General features: G+C 40.8%; 1 protein-coding gene across 6 annotated transcripts in view; it reads left to right on the top strand.

Moving 5' to 3' along the window:
• Positions 1 to 18,614, top strand: part of GRM3 (glutamate metabotropic receptor 3) — a 103,393-nt gene that overhangs the window by 70,128 nt on the left and 14,651 nt on the right. For all 6 annotated transcript variants that reach the window (XM_039723772.1, XM_039723774.1, XM_039723776.1 and 3 more), the window contains one exon: positions 995 to 1,850. In XM_039723772.1, the coding sequence (XP_039579706.1) occupies positions 995 to 1,850 (856 nt within the window). The remainder of the gene's footprint in view (positions 1 to 994; positions 1,851 to 18,614) is intronic.

Genomic DNA, 18,614 nt, shown 5'->3' with positions numbered 1-18,614 from the left:
TTTCCAGATGTGATCAAGAGTTGCACTTCTGTGAGAGCAGCAGAGTAGATTTGGAAATAATTCAGCACTGGACACAGCCAAATATGGAAAAAAAAAAAAAAAGAGAAAAAGCAAGACTTTGGACCACATAAATCAAACTGGAAGGACAAATAGAGATTATTTTAAAAATTTATTTTTTATTAAAAACTGTAGGTCAGCATGACATTAGCTCAGCTGGATAGAGCATAGTGCTTATAATTACAAAGTTATGGGTTTGGTTCCCATATGGGCCATTCACTTAAAAGCTGGATTCGATGATCCTTGAGGTTGTCTTCCAATTAGGACCATTCAATGATTCTGTGAGTCTGTGAATCTGTGATTCTGTGGTTCTGTGACATTGTGAAACACTTGAAGAGTACCAACATGCAAAAAATGTACCATCTCAGCTGGTCTGTACCCGGAACATCTCAGAAAAAAAAGCTTAAATGAGTAAAAAAGAGGAGAGGTGGGGACTCACCTTGAACAACTGAGATTAGAAAGTTCTGCAAAAGGCCTGTATATTTGTGATATTTGCACAAAACAGAAATTTATGTCTTATTAGTGCATTTGGTCATCAAATACAATGAATCCTGGAGAAGATGAATCCTAATATGAACAGCAAAGGCATGTAAATCCCCAGGCTTTAGTAAGGAACACAGACTGAAACTGAAAAATATTGTCCATTTGTGTCTAATTATCTGTTGTTTAAACAGGCTGAGTTTCATGAAAACAAAGGTCCATTACAGTCCCAGCAGGACCCAGGGAATTAACTGGGCATCAGAACAGGTTTTGTGCATATGCTCAGTGCAATGCTTTCCCTGGGGTTTGTTGTCAACATCCTCTATCAACACCCTCAATCTGTGATTGTCAGAACATCTCTCATTAAAAAACACTGTCAGTGCCTTTCCCTAAGTGTTTCTGTTCCATTTTATAAATACCCCTCTTTAATAATCTGTGCACCCTGCTTTGTCTCTAGGTGGCAAATTTGCTCAGACTCTTCCAGATCCCCCAGATAAGCTACGCCTCCACCAGCGCCAAGCTGAGCGACAAATCCCGCTACGATTATTTCGCACGGACAGTGCCCCCGGACTTCTACCAAGCGAAAGCCATGGCCGAAATCTTGCGGTTTTTCAACTGGACTTACGTTTCCACGGTGGCTTCCGAAGGAGACTACGGGGAGACTGGAATTGAAGCCTTTGAGCAGGAAGCTCGCCTGCGCAACATCTGCATCGCCACCTCCGAGAAAGTGGGACGGTCCAACATCAGGAAGTCTTACGACGGCGTGATCAGGGAGCTGCTGCAGAAGCCCAATGCCAGGGTGGTGGTGCTCTTCATGCGCGGCGACGACTCCCGGGAGCTCATCGCGGCCGCCAACCGCTTCAACGTGTCCTTCACCTGGATTGCCAGCGACGGGTGGGGAGCGCAGGAGAGCATTGTCAAGGGCAACGAGCACATTGCGTCCGGGGCCATAACCTTGGAGCTGGCTTCCCATCCGGTTAAAGAGTTTGACAAGTACTTCCAAAGTCTCAGCCCTTACAACAACAGGCGCAACCCCTGGTTCAAGGATTTCTGGGAGCAAAAGTTCCAGTGCAACCTGCAGAACAGGAAACCGCATAGAAAGGCTTGTGAAAAGCACTTCACCATCAACAGTTCCAACTACGAGCAAGAATCCAAGATCATGTTTGTTGTGAATGCTGTGTATGCAATGGCTCATGCCTTGCATAAAATGCAGAGGACTCTCTGCCCTAACACCACCAAACTCTGTGATGCCATGAAGCATCTGGATGGCAGGAAGCTGTACAAAGATTATCTCCTGAAAGTAAACTTTACAGGTAATGCCTCCTCTTTTGGTACCTACAGAATGTAATTAAACACAGCAATTAAGGAAATGTTCATCAGTTATGGTAACAGCCAGCCAAATTTCTCGTAGAAACTATTTACACAGTTCAGACCAGGGTGGTACACAGGCAACGTCACTCCTGCTATAAGAAGACAGAAAGGAGAAGGAAGAAGTTCTTAATGAGAACCCTAAAAAAGCCAGGGTGATGCTCCTCCTTCTTCCAGCAGAAGGAAGAGGTGAAGGCGGCAACAGCTGGTCTTGGCAATGTTGCACTCCATCCTCTAAAATCCCACACACCAACACCCATTTAATTCACAGCCAGGTTGGGCACGTCTGAAAGCCAATGGTCCTTTCACCACCTGCTACACCAGGCAGCCGCCTGCTAATCCCATGCCAAGACTTGGCCCTCTCTCCCTCGCTTTGCTACAAATCTACATAATAGCTGGACCATGGCTAATGTCCTTGCAATAGTAAAGTAATAATTCCTGTCATAGAAGCAGATGTACATAAACTATTTAAATATATGGGGTAGTGCCATTGCCTGTTACAGAACCACAGGCTTAATGACAAAGTATAAAAAAGCTACGTTAAACATGTGCAGAAAGTGCAGGGCTGTGGTCAATCTGGAATGATATGAGCAAACTTCATGGGGACTGGCTGCACGGCACATGGCACCTCTGTGGTTTTGCCACCACATAAGGCTGAGTTTAGTTTTTTTATATTATGCCATTACAATATTGCACTTTAGCAAAGCTAAATAGATCTACAGAGGAAAGAAGTAAAGTGTAGAACCCTGTATTTTTGTGTAGAACCCTGGGTTTTTGTTTCTTCATGTCTGAGTTTCTTCTGAAGCATCTAGGTAGAACTTGAATTTCTATGTATTACGAAACTGATACTCTCAACTGCCTGAGTTGATAGTAAGGAAACATCATGCTGTGCTTTGAGTGAGAGCTAGCTCCAAGAGGAATTGAAGGATAAACACGTGTAGGACGCAGCATGCTCAGTCCCAAGAGATCTTCAGTAATTGTACAATGCTAATAACACTGAAAACTACATAAAACTGTCAAATTGGAGCTTGAACTTTCCCCTCCTTTAGAGATGTTCTCAGCGTTTGACTCAGATTACTTCTGGATACTACCAACCACATCCCTGGTGCTTCTCTAACTCCCAGTGGGGTGCAGCTGCTGTAGCCAAGTACTCAAGGCAGATTGAAGCAAACTTTTGAGGTTTAGACCTCTAGAAATTAAGAATAATCCTTTCTCCTTGCCCTCCTCACAGCACTTGCAACATAGAAGCTCTTTTCTCGGTTGTCTGCACTTATCCTCAGAAATACTTGAAAGTCTTTAAATTGTTAAATCAATTGGTTTTAGGAGGACAGCACTTCATGGGAGCTGATTCCTGGCATGCTGATCAGGAGGGAAGGCAGTGGTGTGCTTCTGTCCCTGCCAGGGAAATACTTCACAACTGTAATGACCTACCTAAATGAGTAGGCACTTCAATCTTTTAAACTTCAATTATTTTGAAGATTTTTCTGACAGTACAGGTATTGTTATGAGCTTAAATGAAAATACTATTAATAGAGTCCAGCCTTAAGACTAAGCAACCTTTGTTCAAATATAGGATTCTTAATAATTTTTCTAACATGCAGACATTTTTAAGCACCCAAGCATTTTCCCACTCAACATGTACATATAAAGTCAAAATAACCCTGATTTTCTTTCACTAAAATCTCCAGAAAATTGTTATTTATCTAGAGCCAGAAAAATTAGTTTTAACTTTGACTGAAATATCTTTTATTTTTTTATGAATTGGGAGTTGAAGCTGTTCAAGCTGGAAAAAAAATTGAAGCCTGTAATTTTTCAGTTTTGAAAACAGAAGGCTCTTTTTTGAACCAAATTAATTATATTAAAAATCAGCATAGAAATCTTTGAAACTCTGAAAAGCTTTATATTCCATTAATTTTCATTTCCAATTTAAAACATTAAGAAACCTGTCAAGTTCTTTTCCAATGGCTTTGTTCCATATACATTTTTTAACAGCTTACAACATTATTTGCTCATCTCCTTTCTTTATTATTAGTTCTTCCATTACAATATGAATCCCTGTTTTAATATAATTATTTTTTAAGCAAGTGAGTGATTTTTTTGTAGTGACTTATTAGGCAAGTCTTCCATCCCTTCCTCCTTTCAGAAGGGTGTGAAGAATTAATATATATGTGAGATTTTAATACATATAAGTCTTGTCATTGATTTCTATGGGACCAAGAATTATTCTTTACTCTTTCCTAGCTGAAGGAAATCTTTGTGTGTGTTGTTAATGCAGTATGAGGACCTTATTGCATGGTAAATTTCCTCAATGATGCTCTCATATTTCCACCTCCAAACCTGAGAATGTTTTCCCAGCACAGAGAGAGAGTGGCATGGAAGTTACCAGTCCAGCAGCTGCACTGCAGCCAAGTCAGGTTGTGGATTTTCTCTCTTCTTTAGCCTGGGGAGCCATCCAGACCCACCACAAGGAAGCAGGCAAGAAACAGAACAATGATAACCATATTTGCAGACACATGAACAGCTATTTAAGCAATGCCTGCTCTGCTAAAAGGCAGAGGTCCACATAGATAAGCCCTGCAAGCGTAGAAATCAAGCAAAGAAATGGTGGAAGGCACCAAGCAAGTGGCCCTGAATATCTCATCCCAGTTTGCTGGAACATGAATTTGACACACACCAGTCTGAGTAAACGATCGGGTGCATTCCTATGACTGGTGTGGGATGGAGCAATTTGAGACATTTACCCTTCACACTCAAATTAGTTTTGATTAGTCTTTGATTACAGTTAATGGAGGGGATCAGCACTTACAGAGTGTGCTCCAGCCCATGTGAGGTATGATTTGCCCCTACATCTCTTGCTACTGACTACAGATGGAGCATAGAGTGATTAAGGTTTATTTTCACTTTGCCATTTAGCTGAAAGCCTGAAGTGAGACTCCCAGGAACAGCAATAATGTGATTTGTAAGGAAATATTCAGGGACCAGCAACAGCAGGGTGGTTGTAGGGGATTGGCAGGATTTGTGCATCCTTGTGCTGCCACTGCTGCTGACATGCTGTGTGACAGGTAATTTCACTAATATCTCTGGGTTCCTACTTATTTCTCCTTTTTGATTAAATCGAAATAACTTCACAGAACTACAGTGTGGGATGAAGACAGAGATTTCACTCCTTATTGTCTGTGAGATACACCAAGCACATAATTTTCTTGCAAGCCAGTAAGACACATATGACAAATGTCGTGATATTCTGAATCTTTCTAATAAAGGAAAAAAGAAATACCTGTGCCTAATTCCAGCTTCCAGCAGCAGGATGTGCGAATGCAAAGTCCAGCCCCTAGATAAATGCACTTGCTCAATTTCAGTGTTTGTTTGGCCTTTCAAAGAGATATAGGCTGGTTCATCTTCTTGATCTTCCCATCCTCTACATTCCCTCCTGAGGGCACAAGTGCAGCACTTGATGTTCTAAATCGTGATGGTTTTCTGCTGATAAAGAGATGCCAGTTCAAGAGGCTGTTAACTTCTATTACCAGAACAACAAAGAAGTGCTGAACAAAAATAAAGGTCTCCATGGCAGAGAGCACAGAGTAAACTCAACTTCTCACCATACCCAGCCATTGCCTGGTGAAGAGCAGCATACAGAGGGGCTCCTGGGAGGGTGTGAACCCAGAGTGAACCCACACATCCAGAAGCCTTGCTCCCTCACAAGGGTGGAAGGGACAGTTTGACAAGTGCCAGGACAGTGTGAGAGGGTTGTCCATCATTTGGGATAAAACAGTGGCAGGGTCCTGCACAGCTGTGCCCTACATGCTGCTGTCTGGGGTAGCTGCTCCTCCGGGACATTGGATTGGAAGGGAAGGGTGAGGAAGGGCAGCCATGATAATGGAAGACCAGCATTAGTTCCAGTGTTCCTTATCTGGTTGTGCAGGATAGAGGGTGAGGAAGGGCAGCCATGATAATGGAAGACCAGCATTAGTTCCAGTGTTGTGCAGGATAAACCAAGAGTGTAGGGCTGGGCTCCAGCTTTTCCCACTCCGTTTAGCAGGGCTGATGCTGTAACAGGACTAATCCTGCCCTCAGTCTAGTGGGGGAGCATATGGGCAGAGGGGGGTTGGATTTTGGCATGTACGCATGTCCACATGTCTTATTCAGTTTTCTGAATCTGCACAGCTAATGGTTGGAGGAATTTGGCTAAAGTACTTGACTTGGAAAAAAGATCATTCAAAAATTTAGGCAATGCGTATATAAAGTACTCAGTGTCTTTTCCCATCCTTTTCTCTCTCCTGAGTTACCAGAATCATTGTTATGGACCAAACTGTCTTGTGTTCAGAAATCCATCTCTTCTACAGCAAAACCTGTAACATCAAAAACAGCTTATCCTGGGCAAGTCCTCTCCCCTGGCTAACCAGAATGACTACTCTAAATGAGAAAAGGGTTGTAAGTCAGGTCTGTCTTGTCCCCTTTCCCCCGCTGGACTTTATGACAAAACTTCTATTCTTACCTGGTCTTACATTTCTATGTGGTTCATGTAAGAATAGAAGTTTTTCCCTTCTCTTCCTCCTCACTCTGCCGCAGTCAACACTGAAATAATATGAAGCAGAAGCACAAATTCACCTTCTCATTTATTCTGGAACACTGGTGACTTCTGTTGTGGGAACACAATTTCACAGGCCATTTCCATCTGTTCCAACCAAGTAAGAAAGAGCTTAAGTCATGGTCTGCAACAAGCAGATGTCACCTTATTTCTGAGCACAGCAGCATTGCATGGTCCCTGCTCTGGGATTTAGCCATAAATATTTCCTGTCAGAAGTGCACTTCAGAACTCAGTGCTCAGCCAGGCTGCATGGAGAACAGACCATGGAATGCTGCATTCGCTATCACAAAGAGATTACAGCTGCAGAAACTTCAAAGGCTGGCTGTGAGTTCACAGCAGGGAGTGCCTGTGAAGGCTAGAGCCAGAGCTCAAAGCCCAGGCTCTGCAGCAGGTGGCCCTGCTACTCCATCACCTCACCCAAGGAGCTCCTTCTCATCGGGTCAGATCCTCCTTGCCTTCAGCACTCAGTCAGCAGTGAGGTCCTCGTGGCTCTCCTTGTGATGCTTATTTGTAGAATAAACCAGAACATTCTTTCAGATGAAAGCAAAGCTCACATGGGCAGAAGGCATCCACTACCTTGTTAATCATAAAAGTTGTAAAAATGTAATACATGATGGATTTGTAGCTAATAAAAGCAAGGAAAATGAGTGAATTCCCCAAGATACTAATTAAAGATATACATGAAAAAGATGTCTAGGATTTATAGGAAAAAATAACTGCCTTTTCCAGGGACCACAAATGTGTCATAGTGTTTAAAACCTTGCAAGCAGCTAAGGGACAGTCTCTGAAAGCACACTTGAGACTTGCTGTTCCAGAGCAGAGGAACAGTAGAACCTGCACAGAGATTTTTCCCATATTCTCTCTGTATTGGAGCTGTATTGGTGTAAATACACAGAGAGTTGCAGCAAGATTTTGATTGTCTGGTAATCCTGATGGCCCCATCTACTTTCTCCTTGCTCTTCTCTTTAGAGGCATCATGGGATCTGCTGTTCCTTTACTTGGGGTAAATTTACCCTCCAAGAGTAAATAAACCAATCTTTTCGTAGTCCTCCTGAAAATTTTAGTATGTGTATATATTAAGATATTTACATCCTTATATAAATGCACACATTTATATAGATTTTAATGGGGTATACTACAGATTCATAATACATAAAATCATAAAATTAAAGAATAAAGCAGATTGGGTGGTCTTTAGGCTAACTTCCTGCTGAAAGGTAAGGCAGCTGTGCAATCAGACAAATTTGCTCAGGTCTTTATAGATGTAAATTGGTTGAAAATAAAATACTATAGAACCTTTCCAACACCTAGTTTAGGTTTGAGGTATCATGATGGTGAGTAACTGGTCTGCACCCTGGATGTGTTGTGTGCCACTCACTGCACCCTGTGAACTGGATACCTTGGCTGGCAGAGGGACACAGGTGTTGTCTTCTCAAGGGCACATGTTTCCAAATTAAAACTTCTCTCACCATGATGGCAGGTCAGTGACCTACCTGTTAATGGTGTCTGCTATCAAGCCAGAGACCATCATAAAAAGCTGCTGTTTCATGCTTTCCTTGGTCACTAAGTCACAGTAATTAGCCTGAGTGAGCAGGAGCAGAGGTTGAATTGTGTTTTTACCCCTTGAGATAAGATCCAGCATCTGAGGCCAAGGTGTGCTGGACCATTGCTCCCCCTCTAACTCAGGGTCAAGGTACTTTTGCCTGGTGCCACCACTGTTACCACTGCCTGCTGCCACCACTGCTGGCTGCCACTGTCTCTGCCTGACGTGGGCACTGAGCTCCCATGGACAGAAGGATGGGAAATGCAGCATTAGCAGGATGGTGAACAACACCAACAGCTTTTCTTCATAGTCCTCAGGAAGTCTCTGAAGTATGTTGCCTTTGGCCTTTACCCAGCTGGGTGTCATTCCTGGAAAGCCTGCAGAAACCACAGGCCAGCAACAGCCCCAAACTTGTTACAATGGCATATTTAGGTGAAAGTACTTTGGCATCCCTAAAATTGCAGCTGGATCTCCATCTCAGTTTCCTCTACTTGAATATTTAAACAACCCACCACTTCAGCTGAGCTATGAAATACTGAACATAAAATTATATAGTCTATGCCTTGTATGTAATTTATACTCAGCTGCTTATCTCCTATTAATAATGTAGCCTTTAGGCAGCCATAAATCTCTAGATTTCACAGCATCCATGGGAATGTGTAAATGAGGATGAGATTAGACACCCTGTGTTTGTGGAGAAACACATGACTGGCAAACAGCAATGATTTTATTTCAGATCACATATTTGAGAGACAGAAGGCTTGGTAACCTAATTTCTCTAAATCACAGACTCCTGTGTTTGCCTACTGCTTGTTTTATAATGGTTATTATTATATCTTTTGTTTTGCTGGCAAATGATATGTGAATCCCTAACACCAAGGGTTGGTACAAGTCTTCAGAGGAGCAGGAAATCTCATACAACCTTTTCATCCCCCAACAATGCACATTCCCTTTCCCAGTCCTACTGGGTTTTACAGTAGAAAGGCAACCCAGGACATACCATGGAATTATATTCTTATTTTTCATGCAGATTTACCTGGGATAAATGTTTACACATAAGTAAAGAGATGTCAGGTCTGCTTTTTCCTGTGACCTTGAAGGAGAAGATGTCAGGTGAGAAAGAAGGCTTTGGTTCAGGATTCCTATCCCTTACATTTTAACATCTAATTTGGCTCTGAAAAGCCCATGGAAAGACCAGATTCTTCTCTACCACCTGCTACAAAAGAGCACTTTGTCACTTCCACATCTAATATCAATTAGTCTCACTTGCATGCTGAGATACTGCAATAGGGGCTGACAAAGGCAGAGGCTGTGCTCAGAACATGACCACAGAAATGTCGAGGATGAGGACAACAGTGATTCCATTTTACTCTTTTGAGTAATCCAAGTGTGCCCTGTCCTTCCAGTGAGTCTCCAAGAAAACTCATCTTTTCAAAAAGGTGATGAAGAAAACTACACAAAGTCACAAATCCAGATATTTAATCCTAAAGATAATTTAATATTATATGTTTACAAAACCTATATCCTTGCTGGCAGCTAATAATTATACTACAAGGGCAGAAGTGGAGCATACTCTATAGAAAAGTATATTTTCTCCTTTAAATAACCTTAATTTCACAACATCCCTGAAAGATATTTTCTTCACCCAGTAGAGCACAATACAAAAATATTTCCAGGTTAACAGTGGTTAAACAGAAACAGTGACAAGACCAGGAGAGCTGCATTAGTGAGACACTGACACTCAACCCAGCCTGGTGCTGCTATCCAGACATGGATCATGGCCTGAATCCTACATCAATTCCACACAGCAGTTTGCAGACAAACTTGTCCCAAGCCAACTGCTGTATTTTTACTTGTAAACTGCAGCTCAGATGAGCATGTGAATCTGTTTCAGCTTTCTGCAAAGCCTGAACTATTCCATTCAAGTTTGTCTTTTCCATTTCTGATTCTTATGCAAAAAATCCCCACCACTCAGTGATACAGGGCTGTTTCTCTACAAAAAGGGACAAAGAAACTCAACCCAAACTGAAAACAGCCATTGTTTACACTTTCCACTAACATATTTTTCCCAAAATTCTTCCTATTTTTCCAAAAAGCAACCATCTCTACATCTTCATGGAGCAGAAACTCCTTTTACATATGCATGCTTTTCACAAACTGACCTTCCACACAACTCCCATCAACTGCAAACTGGATGGACCTGACAGACAAAAGTGTATGACTTTCATTTCCTCATTTGTCAGAGCCAAGTTTCTAAACACCTCTAAAAGCATCTCAGAGAATATCTGCCTTGGCATTGCTGCAAAATTTATGGTTATTTAGTTAGCAGATATAGAATATAAAGTAGAAATACATTTCATTGCTGTTATCTGGGTGAGTAATTTCCTTTTGTTTCCTTCTTCCTGCCTTGAAAGTGTATTTGACTGAGCATGTAACAAGTGAAGACAAAGAATATTAAAATTCTTCAAGGCAAGGGGAACAATTCATGCACAGGGATATCAGAGGCAGAGAAATTTCTAACAGAAATGTCCATTAAATCCAAGCTGTAGCATGGCTACAGGACCAATCTTTTGATTTGCTTTTTTGCTTTTTGCTCCATCCATGGACAGCTCACCTGCTCACTGTTGGGATAAAAAGGGGTTCAGCACTGTCAGAAAGGACCATGTCTCCAAATGGAAATCCTTCAACTTAAGGCATGTACTTTGTAAAGAGATTACGAAGATCAGTAATTTGGGATGTAGGGTCTCCACACAAAAACTCACTCTTTCCTGAGTGCATGTGAAGAACAGCTCAGAGCCAGAAGCTGTGGGGATGGGAATGGTGGCTGCAAACACCCAGTAGATGGAAAGCAGAGGTTATTGTACCTCACAATCTGAAGGTCCCTGCTCTCAGTCTTGCATCTGAATTCCATCTCCTAGAGTTTTGTTTTTCTTGCACAAGCCCATCTTTCTACTTGGCAAAAAGTGAATCATCCCATCTCTTCTAGTCTAGTGACACATATACATCTAACACATTTCTTACAGGAGAAATTCAAGACCATTTCTGAAGGCAGGGAGATATTCACTTTTTAAATGTGTATCTGCAATTTCTCCTCAACTCAATGGAGGTTTCATGCAGTACATATTTCTACTTGATGCTACACACAGATTCCAGACAATTTGATGGAATAAGCTAAGGCAACTATTCCTTTGTACATAACAAATATTTGTCAGTTCTGTAGACGAAATATGAGGCTCAGGGAAGAAAACACCATCGTTTTATTCAGGGAGGGGAAAGCACTGTGCTCAGAGGAAACAGGGAAACTGCTGGTGTGAGAAAGCTGAGGGAAGCTCAGGCTTGAAGAAAGTCCTCACACAGAATTTAATGTTATGGAAATCCCATGTAACTCTGCAGCTGAAAGAACATGGATTTTCAGGGTGGAATGTGATTCCTAAGGGCTACATTTGATATCATTATAATTCTGTCAGCCAGTATTAGCCACATTTGTGGTATGAATTGGAAAATACACAGAGAGGCATGAACATGCACATTCACAGGAGCATTCACCCACTGTTCCTAAAAATTTTACTTTGCTTAACCCAATTCTGTAATAAGAAATAATACTTGATGTATGATTGTTGAGACTGCATTTATAACAAGTGAACAGCAAATCCAAAATCAATGGTCTTTACACACAAACAGAAGGGAGAACCTCCTGGTGTTCAGGTAGCAGCAGTGGTGAGTTCCAGCATCCAGAATCAGGGGACAGTCCCAGTTCTTTTTCTTGGAGAGGCTGTTACTGGCCTTGTACCTTCTTGTTACTGCATTTGTTTATTCACCATTCACAGGATGTTTTGCACATGCTGCAAACATGCTCTTCTTTCTGTTAATTATGCCCTAAAAACCATCTTCCCTTCTTCCCAAGGCTGAATTTGTGTAGTGATCAGCTAACTGTTCGTGTGCAGCTCTGGAGCCTCAAGCATCTTCCTGTGCTTCTGCTACAGAACTATCCTGCTCATTTCCTGTAGGAACACTTTCTCTGTAGCTCTAACTTTAACAAGAAGTCTTAAATTTGCTTCAAAACACCAAAACATGAGTGTTCATATCCAGAAATGTATGGGGTGGGGTTGCTTGACTCTCCTAGACTAAGTAGCAACTATGTCATTGCCTGTAACAGCAAAAGGTTGTGCTCTTATGGTTCCTTCCCTTGACATAAATAACTATATACCATGTACCCCAAATAATAAATTTTACCTGTGGTTTCTGTAAAAATAAAATTTTCCATAACATTTCTCTATTGCCCTGATGAATGCAGCAGCTGATCACTGCTCTGAGTGATCAGTTTGTGTAAAAGATTGGCCTGCTGTACCAGGATATGTGTCTACCAGACTGTGGTTAAAAACAGCCTATGAAACTGGTATTGGGAACTGATGAAAATGTGCTGAAAAAGTTTGTTAAACTTCTCTATTACATTTGCACATCCATTTGAATAAATAGCTAATGGCTAGTTAATGCTCCAGTAACTGAAAGAATAAAAAGCCCATCTTTAAAGGCTCTTTGGAGAAGAAATTATCTCAAGTCAGAGGAAGGTTTGAGGCAGTACTGTTAATGTCTTTTCTAGATCTCTGAAACATTTTATCAGTCTAATCCTATCAATGTGTCTCTGCTTCCACCATAAAACAGGCAAATAAATCAACATTTTCATTTTACATTTTCCCCTGAGGTCCAGTGATTGCTGTTGCTGAACTGATTCAGTGGAGAAAAGCATTAGCAAAAATGATTCTGTGCTCTCAGCTTTATCTTTTATCCCTGAGAACAGAAGAATTTGCAAGTATTAATAGGACGTGCAGGTTGTGCGTTGTAGCATAACACATGCAAATGAACACTGAAGATGTTGGGAGAGATGACGTGTTACCTTGGCAGCTTGTGTGTGATATGCAGGAATAACCTTAAAAGCCAAGAGTTATCCTTTTTCTGACTCTCTTTTAACTGAAATCCATTGTTGTGAGAAACCCACTTCCCCCTCTCTGGCTGACTCAGCATTTGGTCAGCTGAGATGGACTCTGGTGAATACTGAATTAACTTGCAATTTCAGTAAATGTGTGTCTCCAGCCACTGCCTTATCATATGGAAAAGAGTAAAAATAAAATCCAGGCTCATACCTTTGCAAAGGAAGATGAGCACATTTAATGTGTGTGGTGGGCCTTCCTGAAAGCATTAGTTTTATTTCTCCATTGGTAGAGAAATAAAGAATTCTTTGACACACTTTTGTAGTACAACTGGAGAACTATTGATGGAGGAAGTTACACACCTCCCTGATGGTATCTCACATTAGCCAGAGCTCACCTTTGGAGGTGACAATCTCCTTGCACTCTCCATAGCAGATCTGTAAGAAAACTGCACTCCCAAAATAGACACTCTAATTAAACTTCTTCATGAAATATAGGTCATTTTTCTTTTCATTTATGTATTATATTCCTAGATCCACTCCAGAATCTTACACCATGTGATGTGTGAAACATTCACCTTTCCAGCTATACTCCAATTATTTGTCCGCCACCAGCATATGTCAGATGTGCCAAATGCTATAACTGAGCTGCATAATATGTCTGAGCCTAAAGATTCCTGTGTTTCACTGTGGTATTGTGTCTTTATTCCAGCTCTGAGGCATTCTACAGCTCTTTTTTTTCCACAAAATGTTCAATAAATTTGAGCTTCAATTATTTCAATACATGCACTCCATAGAATTCACTACTTAGGGTTTTATTTTCCTACTGCAAATACAATTTCATTTTGCAAATTACCTCATTATTAGAAATTTGTAGGGTGATTGCTGAGAGTTTTCAGTAGCTCCTTAACAAAAATAATAGCATAGAGTCATAAGATTTATAAGAAGAGGCAATACCTTTATTAGACTTCCCACATATCTGGGAAAAAAAATAGAAGCGTTTGGCATAAGATCTCTTTGTTATATCTTGTCTTGCATCTCGATCAGACCTTCTGTTTCTGAACTCTATACTTCTAAAGAAGTGAACAAAAAGCTTTCAGCAATTACTCTGCAAATGGCTAGTAATGAGGCTGTTTGCAAAGGGAAATTGTGTTTCCAGCAGGAAATAAAAACCTGATATACTAAACTCTGAACAGAGTTGTTCCTTCTAAATAAATGGAGGTCAAATTTATTGAGCAATGGTGCTGGTGACCTAATGGAGTGACCTTGGGCCTGAAAGCTTGTGCACTTCTTCCATCTGTGAGACTAATAAGAAATACTGCCTTTCTTAGACACTTGAAATTTCCTGTATCTTGGGCTGTCACAGCTACAATATTACTACTACTAAATAATAGCATTGCAGTATAAGTAATTAAATCTATGTCAGTCCACCTGATTTGGGAGTGTCTTCATATCAAGTCAATTAGGAAATAACAGCCAGAGGGTCTATTTCATGGTTCGTTTGCTTCTGATCTCTGAGGGCAAACTATCTAACTAAATTATTCAGAGCTGTGTCTGGAAACACGTCTCTAATCCTTAAGTCCCCACAGAGGAGAGAATGTTTTAACCAACTTCCTTTAATATCTTAATAACTAAATCTATTCATATTTCCTTCAGGCTGACAAAGAAGGGCAAAAATATTATTAGGTATTTAACACTTCCTTAGACAGCTACGTATGCAGTCTGGGGGTGGAATTAGCACATCATGGAACAGTGCCTCCAAAAAGAGAAAGATCCCTGCCCCTGTGATATAACCATGTCCCAGATTTAGTCCAAAAGTAAATTTTAGCAAAATCAAAACACAACTTCTATAACTTCCAGCTGCACCTTGGATGTACTTGGGGTAAAAGATGTGGCACCAGTTCCCAGCTCTGAGGATACATGGGAATGTCCCTCAGCCAAATGTTCAAATTGGACACAGGACACCCATAACCCCTGAACTGGCAGAAAATCACAACCAAAAAATCTATCATGTTCTCTGAGAGCAACACTAATGTTCAGCAGCTGACAGAGAACTCACCAGGCAACTCAAATTTTCCCTGGATCAAAACATTTCAGATGCTACCAAAGGCCAGCCCAGAACTCACAGTTCCAGCTCCTGAGCTGATGTTTTGTCACCCTGAACTGTGGCCATAATTCTTCATAATGGGAGTGGGTTCCCCTTGCTTCTGTGTACAAAACAGGGAGTTGGCCTGAGGGGGGAGTTAGGCAGTTTGAAGTCATGGTTTAATTTCCTTTGTAATTGCAAGTTGATTGCTGGTTTCAATTACATTGCATGCATTTTGCCTCTTGTGACAACCATTTCTTTAAGTGGATAAACTTAAATTAAAAGAATGGTATCAATTGAAAGGCATTTCTATGTTGGAATCTCAGGAATTGCTCATATTAATTATCAACCTAGCAGGCTTATTTAAAAAAAAAAAGAAAAAAGAAAAACACCTTGGATGATTTTTCATACGTATTTGTTTTAATTAAAGTTAAATTAATACAACCTTAACGAAAAAACTGCAAGAAAAGTCTTAATTTCAAGGGAGATGGATTGTAGTTTTAAGGAGAAATACAATAAGTGCAGAATTTTGACATGGTTTTACCTTCCATGTCTTGAAATCCAAATGCTTTAAGAAAGAAGAAATTATTTTTTTAATTCCTTTAAATTTCCTTAAAAGGAGTAAGGGCAATTTCATAGTTTTCTTAATGAAGGTTTGTAACTTAGCATCTTTTTCATTCTCCCCACGTCCTAAAAACCACACCTATGCCCAAGAGCTGCACAAGCAAGAGGACAACACATACCTGGAAATGTAAAACATTGAGCTTGAGGCACGAAATTCACAGGAAAGGTAGCTTGGGAGTTCTGTGCATAGCCAAGCTGAGGATAATGACAAGCTGATGGAATTCTTCTAGCTTTTCAGACCCTTCTTATCTTATTTTGCAAATGTTCCCGGGCTGTTCTCTCTGACAGCCCCCACAGCAGCCTGTGCAGGCAGCTTGTGAGACACCTGCTCTCAGGTACCCTGCAGAGAGCTTGGACATGCTGCAGCCACTTGGTGCTCCAGCTGTGAGCCTTTCTGTCCCAGACTTTGGCGCTATTCATCTCACTTGACTTCAGACGCATAAATAGTGGATGTATTTCAGATAGTCACACTCCTGGTGGCCAACAGAAAAAGAACAGTTTGGCTGGGCTGTTCTAGACACCACTCTACAGTGAACCCTAGAAATACTCAATACTCATTCTCTTTTGTGGGACACAAGTTTGGGATAATTAACTCATCCACATATATCCTTTGATAGATCTTTGCAACAGGGCCTAAGGAAAATATTTCTGTCTCTGACCAGTGCAAAAGTGGTGGGGGTCTAGGACTAGTTTTAAAACTCCCTACAGCAAGTGTCTAGCCTAAGAGAGAAACTATAGACCTGAATGGAAAATCTGTAGACACAGATAGGAAAATAACATTTTTATGGGACTAATCTGTCTCACTCATCTCATTCATTTCTTAAATGAGAAGAAGCAATGCTGCCTATGACCCAAACACATCCAGAGACAGTGGTGCAGAGGTTCAAAGGGCTGGTCTCTGTGGAAACTGGTGTTTTGTTAATTGTGGAGAGGTACAATCTAGTGACACTTCACTCTGATCTTTCCCAATACTAACTTCTAAATTGCCAAATTTCAATGTGCCTTCTGTCAGTCACATATGAAACCAGCTGTGCTGTGCTGAACCTGAAACAGGAGTGGGTGCACCAGGTCTCTGTTGCTTGGTCTAAATGTTCAGCCAAGCAGAAATAAGTCACTTTGACCTCAACAAGCCATATCAAGCTAAAAATAAAAGAGAATGAAAAGAAATGTGCATTCTCAGGGTCTTTTCTGATACTTTTCAAGATAAGGCATCATACACGCAGATGAGCCTGTTGGACAAACACAACATATCCTGTCATATTATTATCTAGGCTCTCCATTAAAGTGTTTTTAAAAGGCATTGCCCTGGATATGTAACAGGAAGAGTAGGAGGGGATTAAAAAATAACTATATATTTTTCTGTTACATAAAAGATTTCTTATTTTTCAGTCTTAAATCAGGAGTTTGGAGTTTTTGCAGCACCACCTAGTGAGACTAAGGAGGTTTTACTCAACTTTTCAGAAACTGTAGCCTGTTCCCTCTTTACTGTTCCATTTCTATTTAATCAGGATCTCCTCATAGTCTTTGGGGCCAACAAGCTGTGGAAGAAGATACCTTCAGTGCACCCAATAGCCCCTTTTACACCTCTTTCCAAACCACATGAAATCTCCCAGCTGCCAAACTGAAAAACTGCAGTGCTTTCATCAAGCCTTGCTGTTGATGAATTGCCTCCTAGCTAGGGAGCTGTGCCTCTGCAATCTGTGCCTTGTTTAGAAAGAATGCACTCTGCAAACAGAGAACAAATACGTGTTTCAGTGGACATGAAGAATGTTCTTAGATGTAGGGGTATCTGTTGTCATTCCTACCAGGAAGTGTTACTGAGGATGTTTTTTACAGGACAACATCTACACACTCGAATCTGTGCCAGACACATGAGAGACTCTGTGCAAAATATCCTTCCTGGCCCAAAGATGTTGCTGACAAACAAAACCCAGCCTAACTCCAAGCCAGCTAAGATGACACACATCTTTCCCTAGGCTGCTCAGCCTCTTAAAAGATTTCCAGTGCCTAATTAGGATGAAAACGGTTTTGTTTTCCTCATCTATTCATTCCTTGTTAAAAAATCCTGGAGTGTTTTTCACTCAACCGAGGCATTGTGCAGAATTAGAAATATTTAAATATATTTCTCATACTGCCTCTTCAAATAAAGGTTTTGCCCAAAGATAAAATAAATCTCCCTTCAGAAATTTCTTTCTGAAATTTTTCATGTCATCAAGAGCTGTACAACACTGACACAAAAAATATTAAAGATTTCTAAATAAAAGCAACTCACCTGCTTCCAACAGCAGATAAGCACATTTTTGCAAGTTATGTGACTGTTGGAAAAATTGATCCCACTTCGGAAGATGGAAACAAATGACATAATTCACTACATAAAAGCTATGATGTTGTTTTATGTTCTTATCTTATGTATTTACTACTAAAACAGTCATAAATCTGCAATTATTCTTCTCTTATCTGAAGCTGAAGGAGTTTGTCCTTCACAATGGAATCCTCTCCTCCAGTAGGATTTCTCCATGGAACAGACAGAGTTGAGCTTCCTGCATCTTTGGGTTTCCAAAGATTTCTGCCTCCTGCCCTCCTGCTCTCATAAATGTCACTGCTGCTGCATCTTCATTGCTGAAATGCTGCAAGCTGGAATACAAAGCATCACTGCTTTAGGTCTTTTTTAGTTATCCTCTATTTTCCTTGGTAACTTCTACAAAATTCCTCTTATATACTGCTTTACACAGGACTAATTCATTTCATGAAGTACAAGGGAAGGAGAAGATTCAAAGACTCAAAGGGGACAAAGTTCATATCGTCACTCAGCCTCTTAGCTAGCAGCTGATGAGATCCAGGGACTCTTGTCTGTCCTCTCCCAAGGGATGAATGTAAAAGAGCTGAGCTACAACTCTGAAATAGACCTGCCAGAAATACCTGCTATAAAAATTGTAGGTTT

Source organism: Passer montanus, unplaced genomic scaffold (genome assembly GCF_014805655.1).
Source record: "Passer montanus isolate IOZ18808 unplaced genomic scaffold, ASM1480565v1 scaffold50, whole genome shotgun sequence".
Lineage (NCBI taxonomy): Eukaryota > Metazoa > Chordata > Aves > Passeriformes > Passeridae > Passer > Passer montanus.
This window is presented reverse-complemented; position numbering and strand designations above follow the sequence as displayed.